At 35.3% G+C, this 14332-nt stretch overlaps 1 protein-coding gene across 16 annotated transcripts in view; it reads left to right on the plus strand.

Annotated features, from left to right (window-relative positions):
- The window catches only part of PPFIA2 (PTPRF interacting protein alpha 2), a 421613-nt gene that overhangs the window by 385156 nt on the left and 22125 nt on the right, over positions 1-14332 (plus strand). For all 16 annotated transcript variants that reach the window (XM_084878850.1, XM_084878843.1, XM_084878856.1 and 13 more), the window contains 3 exons: positions 1316-1397; positions 5277-5477; positions 13425-13487. In XM_084878850.1, coding sequence (XP_084734976.1) covers positions 1316-1397; positions 5277-5477; positions 13425-13487 — 346 coding nt within the window. The remainder of the gene's footprint in view (positions 1-1315; positions 1398-5276; positions 5478-13424; positions 13488-14332) is intronic.

The following is a 14332-nucleotide window of genomic DNA, read 5'->3' on the forward strand; positions in this document are numbered from 1 at the left end:
GAGGAGGCCCTTGGTAGTTTTGGGGATTCAGGGCATCCTTGTCGCTGTTTGCCTTTGCCAGGTGCTGCTTAGCTTACTTGCAGAAATACCCATGCTTTTCTTACTATCCCATCAATTGAAACAACAGTTGGTTTATGTGTCTCTTCAGCCGCTATAACTTCAATATTGTTTTTTCTTCTTGCTTATTTTTCACAATACATACTTCTTGGTAGCATCCTTTGCAAACACAAAAAGCTCTCCTGTTGGAAGTCATTTTTGATCATGTATTTTAGCATATTATAGTCCACTGTAATAAGCAATTAATTAATTGACAGAAAATAAATATTTTATTTTGGAGTTGATATATAATATTAATTATGGATTCCTAAGCACAAAATATACACATTCAAAAAACCAATTATATATATTTTTATTATTTGTGTATAAGATCAAAGCATACTAAGGAACAGAGCATACATTTTTTAATATAGTTCTGGCCAGATATATATAGCAAGAAAACAGATTTGCTATGTCTATAATAAGCAAACGCAAATTGGTATTGTAAATGGATGTCAATTCTAAAGGCTCAGGAGTAGGGACCGTGATTATAGATGCATTTGTCAAGACTCTTTACAACTTTTCATTGTCAGAAACAAACATTTGTTGTTATTGAACTGTTTTGCTTTCATTAGAAACGGAAGTGGTTATAAATGGAAAAGAGTATATTATTAAGTTTCAGACCTTACATTCTTTGTTGCGATAGAAGTCCATTTACTTTAGATTTCTCTTCAAATGAGAAGTAACTTTGTAGTCTAATCAAAGAACTAACTTCTAAGATGGCCACCTGGATCAAAGAGAGAATTCTAAAACTAAGCACATCTTTAGAATGCGGCTAAATGACCAAATTTATCTTCTGCCTCTATATACAGGCATCTCCTCTACTGTTGAAATAATAAGGGAAAACGAGCAAGGCAGATGGGAGAAACCACATTTAGACCCCACAATGTATACTTGAATATGCTTATGTGGGCCATTTTCTTGTTAAAGGGATAAGATATCTGCTGATAATATAATTCAGCTTCTTAGTGCATTAACATTGAATGGTTGAATTTTAGTGACTAAATATTAGGAAAATTATTTTTAGATGTCATTGTTTAATTTCTAATAAAATCAAAGAGTGGTTTGCATGGATTACTCTGAGGAATTCTGTTATTCTATATTAGCTCATAAAAAAACTTATAAAGGATTATTTGATTTACTTAAAAATAATGTAATTTAAAATAACCACAGACACCTTTTACCATGTTATCTGACTAATCTCTGTTATACACTCCAGGCATGAACTTCTAGAGGAAGCTCGAAGGAAGGGCTTACCTTTTGCCCAGTGGGATGGGCCCACAGTGGTTGCATGGCTAGAGGTAAGAGGATTAAATCAGAAGGCTCTTGATTCAATCACTCATGTGGTAGTTGTTTTTATTGTTTTTTAGAGAGACAGGCTAAGGCAGGTTTTGAAGTAGCTTTTCAATAGGCTGTAACATCTCAGAAAAGAAATATTTTCTTTTTCTAGGGACTTGTGAACATTGCAATTTAGCGGTATTGCTTTCTTGTGCTTGAGGCAGAAGGATATACCCTGTGGGTAAAAGGGAATTTCTCTAAATTCCACCCTCTTTATGTCTAGAGTAAGGGAATAATCAGCTTTTGAGCCACACTTTTGTTGTTGCAAGAAAGCATCGGTCCCATCCCCTCAATCCAGGGTCCTTTCTCATCAGCAGGTTTCAGAGAAGAGCCATTTTTGACATTCTCCCTAGAGATACCACGGCCACCTAACTGCAGAGAACTGTTCCTTTGCTTATAGTATAATTCCTGAGCCTAATTATCTAACGCCTAGGGACCAGCTAGATTTAACCACTTGGAATGAAACAGAAGATGTACCTCTCCCCCCCCCCCCTTTTTTTCCTCTTCTGTGTCTAAACTGAATGTTATGATGAAACAAGCACTACAGTCAGCATTCCCTGCACAACACAGGGGCCTGGGAAAAACCTGAGCAGGGTGAAGGGCATCAGGAGCCAAGTAGGACAATTCCGGAAATACATACTTGACCACAAGGGGTCCCTCGTGCTACTTATCTGGAGTGTTCGCTGCCCCTTCTATTTAGTTCAGTAGAGTGGCTTTCTGGGATATGCCAGCATCAGGGCAAAGAGGAACACAGGCTTTTCCTGCCTGCCGGAGGCAATTAGAACTCATTGTTTCTAGTGGTTTGGGATTATAAAGTTACCCACACTCATTAGCATATCATACACAGAGCAGAAGAGTTGATCAATGAGAAAAAATGAAAACCCCTATGAGTTTTAAAAAATGAAAACTTTTTTTTTTCTTGGCCTGGAAGAAAGAAGTTCTGTCTTGCTTTATTTTACTCTCTCCTATCAGGGGATTTTCAGCATTTTAGTAATCAGAGCTGCTTCTTCGAAACATGTCTTTAAAATTTTTATATTTTAGAAATAATTTATACAACAAAATGCTTAAGGAAGCACCCCTCAAATTTCATAGCCTTTCTTTGATCAGCTTCATTCCAATAAAATGAGCTATACTTTGACAGAGAGTTAGCTGCTATTTTGGCAAGTGAAGAAAGCAATCCTTTTAATAAAATAAAATAAACAGATTTACTGACTATAAAGGGCTAGGAAAGGACAGGCAGTAAAGTTTGTGCTAATTAAACATATCTGAGCATACTGAAATTGCCCATAATGGGCTTCTTAAAGTGACTTGGGTTATAAAATGGAATAAGTAAGATAAATGAGCAGGATGATCCACTGAATGAGAGCTCCCAACTCTCACCTCCATTAGCACCTCCTGTGCATACAGCCGGCTAAGAATGATGCGGAGAAGTAAGCCTGAGGCTTCATACACCATTTATGCACACCAAAACTTTTAAAAGTCTAATCATGGATTACATTGATAACAGTGTATTGGCAAGCCTTTGGATAAATCCAAACATTTCCACAAGTTGTTCTGTTTTTTGTTTTGTTTGTTTTTGTTTTGTTTTGGCGAGGTTTTGAAATCCAAATATCTTACTTAAAAGAGAAGAAATGGAAAATAACTAGGGTCCAGCGAAGGTATATGGAGATGTTTAGTTATTTTGAACAACCTGTGTTTATAAACTAAGAGGTCAAGTACCAACTTTGGTCATATCTAATCATATCTGTCTGGGTGAGGTCAATTCATTGGCCTAACCTGCTGGAAGAGTATATAAAAGATTCAGTTAAGCACTATACTAGATCCCCTCTCTCCTTTCTCTTTATTTCAATCACAGCCTAACCCACATTGACTCAAAGACTTGGGCTTTTTGTTTCCCTTATAGAAAAAAGCCTTTCAATGTGGCAAACTTTTTTTTAAATAAATGATATCTGTATTAGTTACCTATTACCATGTAACAACTTACCTCCTGACTGAGCATTTATTTTTCCTCATGACTTCTGTGGGTCAGGACTCTGGACATGGCTTAGCTATGACCTCTCTTCAGTCTCTCACCACCAGTGCAGCAGCGTTTTCAAGGCTGGATTGGGGAGAATACACTTTCAAGCTGACTCGGGTTTTCACCGTCATGATGCAGTATCTTGCTAGCCATTGTCCAGAAACATCTGTTCTTTGCCATGTGGGCATCTTCACGGGGCTTCTCACAACATGGAAGCTGGCTTCCTGCAGAACAAGAGCTCTGAGAGGAAAGAGGTGGAGAATGAAGCCTTGATCTTTTTATAACCTAATCTGGAGAGCACCATCCCTTCACTTTTATCATTGTCTGTTCCTTAAAGACACAAAGGAACAAGATTATACAAGGGCAGGAATGTTAGAAAGAGGAGCTAACAATGGGATCCATCTTAGAAGCTGCCCAACACAATGCCTTACAGCAGTGTTTCCCAAACTTCTCTCATAATGAGAATCACCTGGTCGAGTTGTTAAAATACAGATCCCTGAATCCCAATGCAGTATCTTGCTAGCCATTTGGGAACAAATGTTCCTAAAAATTCTAGTTTAGCACTTCTTAGTTGGGATTCAGGAATCTGTATTTTAACAACTCTACCAGTTTGGGAAACACTGCCTTAGAGTAATGAGGCTGAATTCCTTCACTTTACAAATGAGAAAAATAAGGCTGAGGTTTAGAGGGTCACATGACTCACTGACAACAGGGACAGAATTAGATAGAGCCCAGGCTTTCTGATTCTTGGCATTGCATTTTGCTGATTTATTGTTTCCTGTCTTCCTCTTACTTTTCTTACTCTCATTCTCTCCTTTTGCTCTATTTGTTCCTATCAACAAATAAACAGCCCTATATACTTAGTATTTTGGCTATTGAAAAAGCAAGGTTTAAACTGCTCATTTGCATGTGCTTTGCTTCTTCCTCAGAGTTAAGTAAAAGCATGGCTTTTTACCCATAACTCATGATGAGGGAAAGTGGAGGGAACATTCATTTTCTAAGTATATGTAATTCAGATGCCATAACATGCCTGAGAATTGGTGTCCATCCAGGGCTTACAATGAGTGTCAGTCACTGTGCTATGCTCATTGCACTACTGATTCAAATCTCCAAATCTCTGAAGAACATTATAGCAAACTTGAAAAATTGAAATCCTTAATTTCTAATTCATTATTCATGTTGTTACTCTCTTTTGTTAAAGGTTTCCAGATATTTATAAATTTAGTGTCTTTTATTAGCACATTTCATTCTCCATGAGTTTGTTCATATAGAACATCTAATTGATTTCACACAAGCATTACATAGTGTAGGTTGATGCGTGATAAATGTAGCTTAGCTACATGACAGGTTTTGATCAAAATTATGGGCCTGGAGCTGGTAGCTGGCTCTTTCTGTGACAGAATTTCTCACACTCAAAATTCCAAAGGAGAAATATAAATTGAAGTCACTCATTTAACAAACACTGATTGAGCCTTTACCAAATGCAGCTTGTAGCTGTTCTTGTTCTAACTCCAAGGGAGGATTTTGTGTTGCACAACTATTAATTTTATCCCAAATAATAAAACTTAGTTGTTACATTGCAGACTCCAGAAACTCAATTTCAAATCTTCATCTCCATCACTGTGTACCTGAAGTTTTAAAATAAGTTACTTAATGTCCTTGTTCATCTGTCTCTTCTGGGGAAAATAATAGCATCTATCTCACGGGATGGTAGAAACAAGAGGGTTTGTGCATGGAAAGTACTTAGAACAGTGCCTGGCACGTAAGAGACACTAACATATTAATTGTTATTGTAATCTGGTATGTATTTTGTTCTATCCAACAGCTCTGGTTGGGAATGCCTGCCTGGTACGTGGCAGCCTGCCGAGCCAATGTGAAGAGCGGTGCCATCATGTCTGCTTTGTCAGACACTGAGATCCAGAGGGAAATTGGCATCAGCAATCCCCTGCATCGCTTAAAGCTCCGACTAGCAATCCAGGAGATGGTTTCCCTAACAAGTCCTTCCGCTCCTCCCACATCCCGAACTGTGAGTCAGTTTGTGCTCCTTCCCCCTCGCAGGGCTGGGTGAATAACAGCATCTCTGAGTCCCCAGAGCAGAATGGGGGCAGCACACATGTCAGCGTGAATTATTCTGGAGAGATTCAGCTTGCTCTTCATTAACCTTGCTGCTCCTTCCAATAGGTTTTCAACTGCGGAGCTGTGATTGCTATCAGATTTGAAGGCTGTAACCGAGATAGACTTTTGAACTGGTCTCTAGACTAACATGTTTGTTTGTTTTTCCTTTTTCCTCCTAAGTAACTAGATCCAAAGCAAACTCATTTTCAGGATGTCCCCTTTTTTAATGTAATTTAAAACCTCAGGTAACTAGCTGTTGGCATTAGTATTTTCTGAAGATACAATATTTAATGCGCAGCTTCTGATGCAATTTTCATATTTATGAAAGTACAAAACTATTTGATGTTTTATAAATACCAAGTGGGATACTTCCCTTCAAACTCTATTAGCTTCTCATTTATAAATCCCTATTCTTCTCACAATTTTACCATATCCTAAAGTTAGGAAATAAAAAATGTCTAAAAATATGCACACAAGCTGATGAATTTAAATACTTAGACAAACTCTCAATGATATTCTTCCTTTGTCTAGTCCTGAATTATATATTTTGTTAATAAAGGATGTGGTTTCTGATGTTAACTGGACTTCTCTGGCCCCATTTCTTATACAGAATAATATTTTATGAAAGAAGAAAGTAAATTTCAGTGGTGGATAAAAGATAGTAAAAGGATATTATGTTGATGAAGTTTTTATATGTGGTCTTAAATGGTTTTAGAGAATTTGCTTCATTTTTACTGTATCTACCTTTATATTCTTTCCCAGTGTACTAGATTCTAGTGCCAGAAATACATAAAATTTAAAAACCTTTCTGTCTTTCTTTCATAATTCCATTTTAACTTCCTCTTAAATTACCTGTGGAAAATATATAATTTTAAAAACTTATACATAACATATTTTCAACTATATCTAAATGCTGTATACTATAGCTGAAGTGCTACTCCAGTTACAAAATAATCCAAAACAAAAACTGAGCAGGCCATTAAAGTAAAGTTATTATAAACCAAATAATAAACAAATCTAAGGGTTTCCTCGATAATTTCTAACTGAGAAAGAAGCATCACAGCTGGTTTATATCAACACTCTCCTCCCAAGAGCAACTGCATACCAAATTACTAAAAATTTCTAGCCTTGCAAAATGAAGAGCATTTGCTGTTCCAGCTTCAAGACGGAAAATAGAATATACTTTATCCTTTCTGTTTAGCATCCTGTTTAATTCTTAGTGGAAAATAGAATAATTAAGCACTATTTCTCTAAAAAGACCTAAGCAAACTAAAGGATTGTAAAAACTATTAAAGGTGAGTGGATGCTCGGTTGTTCAACCAACAATCAAGTATGAAAAGAGCGTATGAGACTTCATACTCTAACCTCAGTTCACCCAAAAACTTTATTTCCTCAGCTCAGGTCCCAACAACACAGAACTTCTGTCAGTTTCCTAAGCTTTTGTGCTCTTGGTTGATTAATGGCTTTTGTAATTGGTCTTTCATTTTCCCACTCCAGGATTACCATTCTTCTCCAGCGCACCCTTTATCTAGTGATTCCTGAATGTTCCTTTTCTACAAAGCTTCTGTTAGCTTCCACGCCTGGCTCTGGTTTCCTTCCTGAGTTTCCATCTGGGTATTTAGAAAAACCATTTTATCATTTTCTCTCCTTGATTCATCCTACACTAGGCCAAGCAAAAATATTATCAGATTACCCATAGTCCCCAAGCCTTAACTCAGTGCCTAGCAAATTGTGGAAAATTTATTAATTATTTTATTAATCCTTCTTAAAAATTATGCTTCACAAGTCACCCTACCCACCATTATAGAGGAAGTGAAATGTGTATGGCCCTGACTTCAGAGAGGGCAACTATGGCGAGGAAAGTAAGACATGCTTACGAGTAGGTTATAGCAGGAGATGAAATATTTTAATTTCTAAAAGTGAGATAGAAGCAAAATGCTATCTATGGGATTCCATGAAAGGAGAAAGCACATCTGCTTGAATAAGCTTGGAAGAGGAATCAGCACTTGAAAGACTAGTCATATATTGTTAATTAATTTTTTTAATTTAATAAATCTTTATTGTTTAGATTATTACCATTGTTCCTCTTTTTTTCCTCCTTAGCTCCCCTCTACCAGGTTTGTTAATTAATTTTAAACATTTTTGTCACTCTTAACTTTGGACAAAGAACTTTTCAGTCTGTTTTCTTTACATTTTGATAAAAATGAATTATTTTGTATTTTTGTTTAAAACTTATTAATATAGCATAAACATTTTCCTCAATTTAATAAATATGCAATTCTGATATAAATTTTAATTGCTATACATCTCCTTCATGGAAATACCATAACTAATTTAACCAAATCCCTAATAGTGGATGTTCTGCTTATTTAAAAATCTCATTGTGTTTACAATACCATAGTGGATATATATGTAGTTATGTTGTTGCATAAGCTGTGGTTATTGACAAAGCAATATTTGAGTATAGAGCATTTATATTATTATTTTTAGCCCTTAGTTGCCAAATTGTATTGTATAGGCCTTTCATTTCCCTTTTGTTAACATTCCCTTTTCTTAACATTACTTAAATTTATATATTTTAAATTATAGTGAAGTAAAAAATTTTATATACTTATTGATTTAGTATTTAATGAATTCCCTATTTATAATATTTTCCATTTTTCTGTAGGATTGTAGAAATTTTCATCTTTTTACTAATGTCTAAAAGTTCTTTATTCAAAGAAGATAGATGCCCTTTGCCAAATATTAGCTCAAGTTACATGAGATAAAGTTAATTTCTATTTGTTTTTAAAATGATCTACTGAGTGCTCTTTTTTCTTCTATTTCATCTACATGGAGGTAGTTACTTATTTCTAGTATATATCAAATATGATTTGCTTTTCAAGAAGAAAAAAAGAAACTAAAACTAAACTTCTAAACTTCTAGTAATGAATTTGCTGCATCAAGTAAACATGAAAGCAGTGTTGTTGTTTTTTAATAAATATTTTAATGTCGTTCTGAAAACTACAATTAATCCAGATCATTCAAGTTCTTCTGTAGGTTTAGGTTTGAGTTTGGATTCCTCAGCCAGGTGTATCTTGTTTGTTCACTCAAATGCTCAGGAGAAAATGACAAGGTACTCTTTTCCAGCTGAATAGAACTTCCTGCCTGATTCTACCTCCTTTTTGTACAGATAAAATGGACTAAACCATCAAAAGGAAAATCTAAAGTTTACGTTGATTATTTCCTTTCTCCAGTCCTAATCTTCCAGTTCTCTTTCTTTCTAACCTGGTGCTACTGTAGAAGGCCTTTTACCTAATAGAATAGGCATGCCGATGTCAGTTAATTGACATCACCATCATTAATTTCAATGAATATTTGATTTTAAAGTATGTCATAAAGAATAAGTTACAATCTTTAAATATTTTTTCTTAAGTAAAAATATGTAAATGTTCACAACTCTCAAATTGAGATGAAACACCTGATACTTTCTTTGAGTATGTATGATTCCATTGCCTGGAATTCCACATTATCCCTCTTTCATAACCTCATCCATAAAGCATCATCAATTTCACAAGTTTGAGTTTCTTTTTAAAGTGATAACTTTATTATACTCAAAACGCTATTTGAGTGCAAAATCCTCCTAGATATTTACAATTTCTTCCCCAACTTTGACCAAGTTGTATCTCATTGATAATGTGTTTTAAGATTTGCCTTTATCTAGGCTTTTCAAATAATTCAACTTATACATAGGCCGAATTTCTTTATTTTTTGCCTTATGTTATATTTAAGTCACCTAATTTTTAAAAAAGTACAATGAAAATAAATAGGATTGTGAGCAAATACAAATGATCTTTGGTAAAAATATAATTCATCAAGTTTGATCAGATATGTAAGGCATAAGATAGGCATCAATCAGCACAAAGTACAGGGGGAAGACAGACCATTTATTAAACTAAACATGTGTCTGGGCACAGATTGCTTAACAAGATTTCTAATGATATTGTACTAATATCTGACATTAAGTGTCAGCCCCTATTCTAAGTGTTTTAAATGTAATAATATCGTACAACAACACTGGGAAGCTAGGTCCTTTGATTACATCTGTTTTTCAGATGGGAAAACTGATGTACCGAGAGTTAAGTGACTTTCCAAGGGCACACTCCTATGTGGTTTTCCCCCAGAATCTATGATCCTAACAAGTGCATCTCCTGCTTCCTGTACTCCACCAGTTTTTCTCCTCTTTTACAGCATCCATCCAATCTGCTTCTGTTCCCCCTTTCATTACTATTAACCTCATAAAACTCAATCTTTAATGTGAATAAGATGAGGTATACTGATTATAATGGAAAATATGTTTTTTTCTTATGAAAAACATAAATTCAGAAATAAGAAAAATGTGAATCTAGGCCATTTTGAATGTGAAAGTAAATTTCAAGTCAATGTACTTTGGAATCCTATATAATAAAAGGTTAATATGCAAATTGTCCTCAAGGGTGAGAGTTCCAGGGGTTAGATGTGCGCTGTCCACCAAGGGCAGTGCTGAACAAGGCAGGTGTCAGCGACTAGGTGCTGGCAGTGGGTGGCAGTGGAGGCACTGCCTGCCCCAATGGGCCCCAACAAGAATGGGACCACGGCAGGATGGTGGAGCAGGTGAGTGGGTGGTTCCAGGCCAAGATGGGTGTGAGTGCAGGTCCCAGGTCACCACACAGATTGACCCTAATCCCCGGCCAGGCCTAGGGACCCTGCCAGTGCACCGATTTCATGCAGCGAAACTCTAGTACAGTCATAAACTAAAAAATACTTCAAATGACATAATTAGTAACAGAAGTTACTTCCAACTAGGTAAGGTTATGGTTTATTCTGAAGTTCTGGCTGCTTTACTAATGTTATTCTTCTGACATCAAGAGAATATTGATACATTACTTAACCCTAATTAATTTTTATGATTTATTTCTTAAGCTCACTTTGACATTTATTTTTATGTCATAATTTCCTTCTGAATGATTTTATTTGACAAGTCCTTTAATCCTGAACATATTTTAGGAATTTTTCTCTTAGTTTTTATTTGATAATACTATCAAAATATTCAATCCATCTGGACCTAATTGAGTCAGGGGTCATCTCAAACACAAAATTTAAGGAGGCACTCACTATCAGCTGCTGACCCTGCACTTGCAAACCCCTGAAAGTGAGGCTTCCTTAAATTAAGTCCATTCAGTATCTCACCTGCATCATCATAGTCCCAGCATGTATCAGAATATATTACATTATAATGTAAACTTTTCAGTGTTTTTCTAGTATGAAGCATGTGGTTTTAGCCACTTAACAGAAGTAGAGTCTAAAATTTAGAGAGGTTTAGGAAATGTCCTATGGTAGTTACTTGAGAAGTGGAATTTGTAGAATGCAAGCCTCCTGATTATAATTTGTTAAATTACCAGATAATTTCACAAATTGTAATTGAAATAAAATCAATCACTTGTTAGACTCAGATGGTATTAACCACACAGAAAAACAAATAACTACTGGTTTGCATTCTCCAGCTCCAAGGGCAGGGAGTGGGTGATCTTCAGTGACACTCAGAGAACCACAACCAACGATGGGATGCTTGTCCTTTATGCCTTTCCAGCCTCATTTTTATACTCTGTCCTTGGACCAAGGCACCAGTGTCCACATTGCCTAGGGTTGCTCAAAGCCACTTACTCTAGCTGTTCACTAAGATAAGCTCTCTGCTGAAACTCTCATGCTCTGCTTCAACCCTTTATTAATTACCTACATGTAAATTCCATCCCTTAAGTTGGTGGCAAAAAGAAAGAAGTCTGAACATCTTGCTACATCTGGACTTCCTTATAAAATAAATTTGTTAAAATCCTGACTAATGGATAATTGATTGAGCTGTATAGAGGCTATTGTGTGAGTAACTTTACAAGATTCTAGAGCAGGCAGTGTTCCTCACTAGTAGAACTAAAGATCAAAGATGAATGAGTAACATATAATTTCAGAAGGTTTGCCAACCATACGTAGAAAATTGCACTGGACATATACTCATGTTGCATAGAGGTACAGATTCAAACCATAGCTTACAGCACTTGGCCCATCCAAGAACTTGGTAACAGATTGGCAAATATAAACTTTAAGATAGCCTGCTAGATTATACATGTATGCATTTTAGGTTCCTTAGATGGGGAGGGAGATCATTATTTGAATTCACAGTCAAGGTGGAGGCTACAGAAATCATTGTAAATAGAGATGGGCTTAAATGAGTTTCCTATCAGGTGATCACTGAAGCTCAGTTTGAAGACAGCACAGGCACTCGGGCAAAGCTCTGTGACCACTGGGTATAAAGGGCATGTGACAGATGAGTGGGAAGTTCTTTTTAGCATAATACATCATGAGGTCCATAATGTTTATTTTTTATTTTTTTTTCATAATGTTTATAATTAAGATCATTCCCAGAAATTGAGGGGTAAAGGAGAGAGGGTTTTAATGACAGGGATGGCTTTTGTATTCTAAGTATATTTTACAGGCGTGTACAGTTATATCCCATAGAAATAATCAGATATACTCCAATTTCCAAATGGTAGAGAAATGAGAATTCTGTACATATATATGATGACTGTTCAGGGTTGTTTTTATGCCCATATGATTTACTTATAATTATGAGTATTTACTATTCAACTCTCCTTTGTTACTCAATTATGTGTAATTTTTATATGTGAAATTTCTCATATTGAATTATATACATCATTTTAGTTTATATGTATTTATTTTAAAAATTATTTTAAATTGTATTATTTATAGTAGAAGGAAATTCAAACATGGTATTTATGTGAATGCTTGCAAAGGCTAGACTAGAAAGAATTATGTGGGTGACATGTTGGGATATCAACTTTTCTATTTCCAATTCTTTAAAACTAAACACATTCTATGCAAGTAACAAGCAATGGATAAAATGTAAATTCCATTGTAACTTGGATGACCTTGCAATGTTTGGAGATGTTTCCTGGTGAAATGGTGGAATTTCATGAGAAGTGGTTCCCAATGGCCGTTACCATCAGCGATATGTCCGATCCTTTGTGTTACTAAGTGGACTTTGGTTTAGAAATTGTACATTATTCAGTGTATAGAACAAATATCATGGGTTGTTTTATTTGGAAAGTAAATTATGTGTTATAGTAGAATAGTGCCTGCTGGACAGAAAATTTTCTTTTACATCATGTTCTCTATAATGATAGAGGACACTTCTGAAAAATTAGAAAATAGATTTTGTAATTTCTAACAGTATATAGTAAAGCTGGAAAATACCTTCTATTAAATAAAAATAGCATTCTACTTCCTTTTCTTCTATAAGAATAGAGGGAAACAACACATTTACTGAACTGTAAAAGGAAGAATACATTTGGAAAAAGTTGACATTGGTTTTCAGACAGATTATAACAGTGCTTTTAGCTTTTTATTGACAACCAATTTTCTCTTTCCAAGGACATTGAAGAATCAAAACTCTGTGAATGGAATCAAAACGTATATGCCTTTGTTTTCTGAAGAAGAAGAAAATACACTCTTCTACAGTTCAAATTCAGTTCATTCTCTGTGGCTACAATAGCCACATATCTTTGAAAGGGAAGTTTTGATTAAGCCATTTTCCAAATTAATAAACATGAAGTATTATTTTAAATCTGTCTTACAGGAGCTTCACAGAAAGCCTATTTTAATCCTTTTAAGCAGAAGAAAAGGGGAGCCACGAGCAAACCAGCAATGCTCTTGTGCATAGCGGCAGGAGCTCTAGTCCTGCTGTGGTGTTGACTTACTGTGGCTCTGCCTTTCTTCTTTGCATGCTTCACTCCCTGGTTCCACTGCTTCCCTCGGGGCCTCACTGCAGCCTTCAGGCAACGTTTGGGTGACCCATGAAGAAATGGAAACTCTTGCAGCTCCAGCGAAAACGGTTAGTCCATATGGCTCTGTTGAACATGAAGACAAGTTACTTTGCAGCTATTGGGATGATAAAACTGATTTGTTCACGATGGTTTGACATAATGGGGTATGGTTCTGTGGTGTAATGAAATAATAACCAACATTTTTGTTATGGGTTTAGTTTTTCTGCACTTTGACATTTTTCAGTGAAGCAGTGCTAGACTGTGATGATGTGGTTAATGTCATAAGCATCTGTAATATGCAAACACCACTCAGTACCAACTTATGTATCCATTTTGCAACATTGGTAACAAATATCACTTAGTATTGGGCACATTCACATTTAATACATATCACCAAACCCAATAAAACTTGTAATAGAAAAATTTAGATTTAATACTAATTTTTAATGCAATCATTTTATTTCTTGTATTTTAGCATTTCAAAGAGAGCACTTTACCCTATCCTCCTCGCCCCCCCCCCCAAAAAAAAAAAGTTCTGTTTTTCAGTATTCAAAAAACAGGCTTAAAAAATTCTTGGTGACACTGATTGTAATTGTCTACTTTTAAAAATATATTACATATGGTTATTTTTAAAATTTAAAGTAACAAAGTTGAACACAGCATGCATTTTATTCTTACCAACTTTTTAACAATTTGAATCTTCTTTCAGTTTTATCCCTATTTAAAAAATGTATTGTCCTGTTTATGGTGGATAAAAATGCCAATGCTCAATACTAATTCTATTTCTGGATTAGTTTGTTGTGTTAGTTTTGTCTTTTTTTATTTTTCTTGTTTTAGCTGTTGCAAAAATCTATTTGATTATCACAAAAATTCCTTAGAGGGATGCAGTTATTTTTCCACTTCATTAATTTAC

The sequence above is a fragment of the Pipistrellus hanaki genome, assembly GCF_964339955.1.
Source record: "Pipistrellus hanaki genome assembly, chromosome: 3".
Classification (NCBI taxonomy): Eukaryota; Metazoa; Chordata; class Mammalia; order Chiroptera; family Vespertilionidae; genus Pipistrellus; species Pipistrellus hanaki.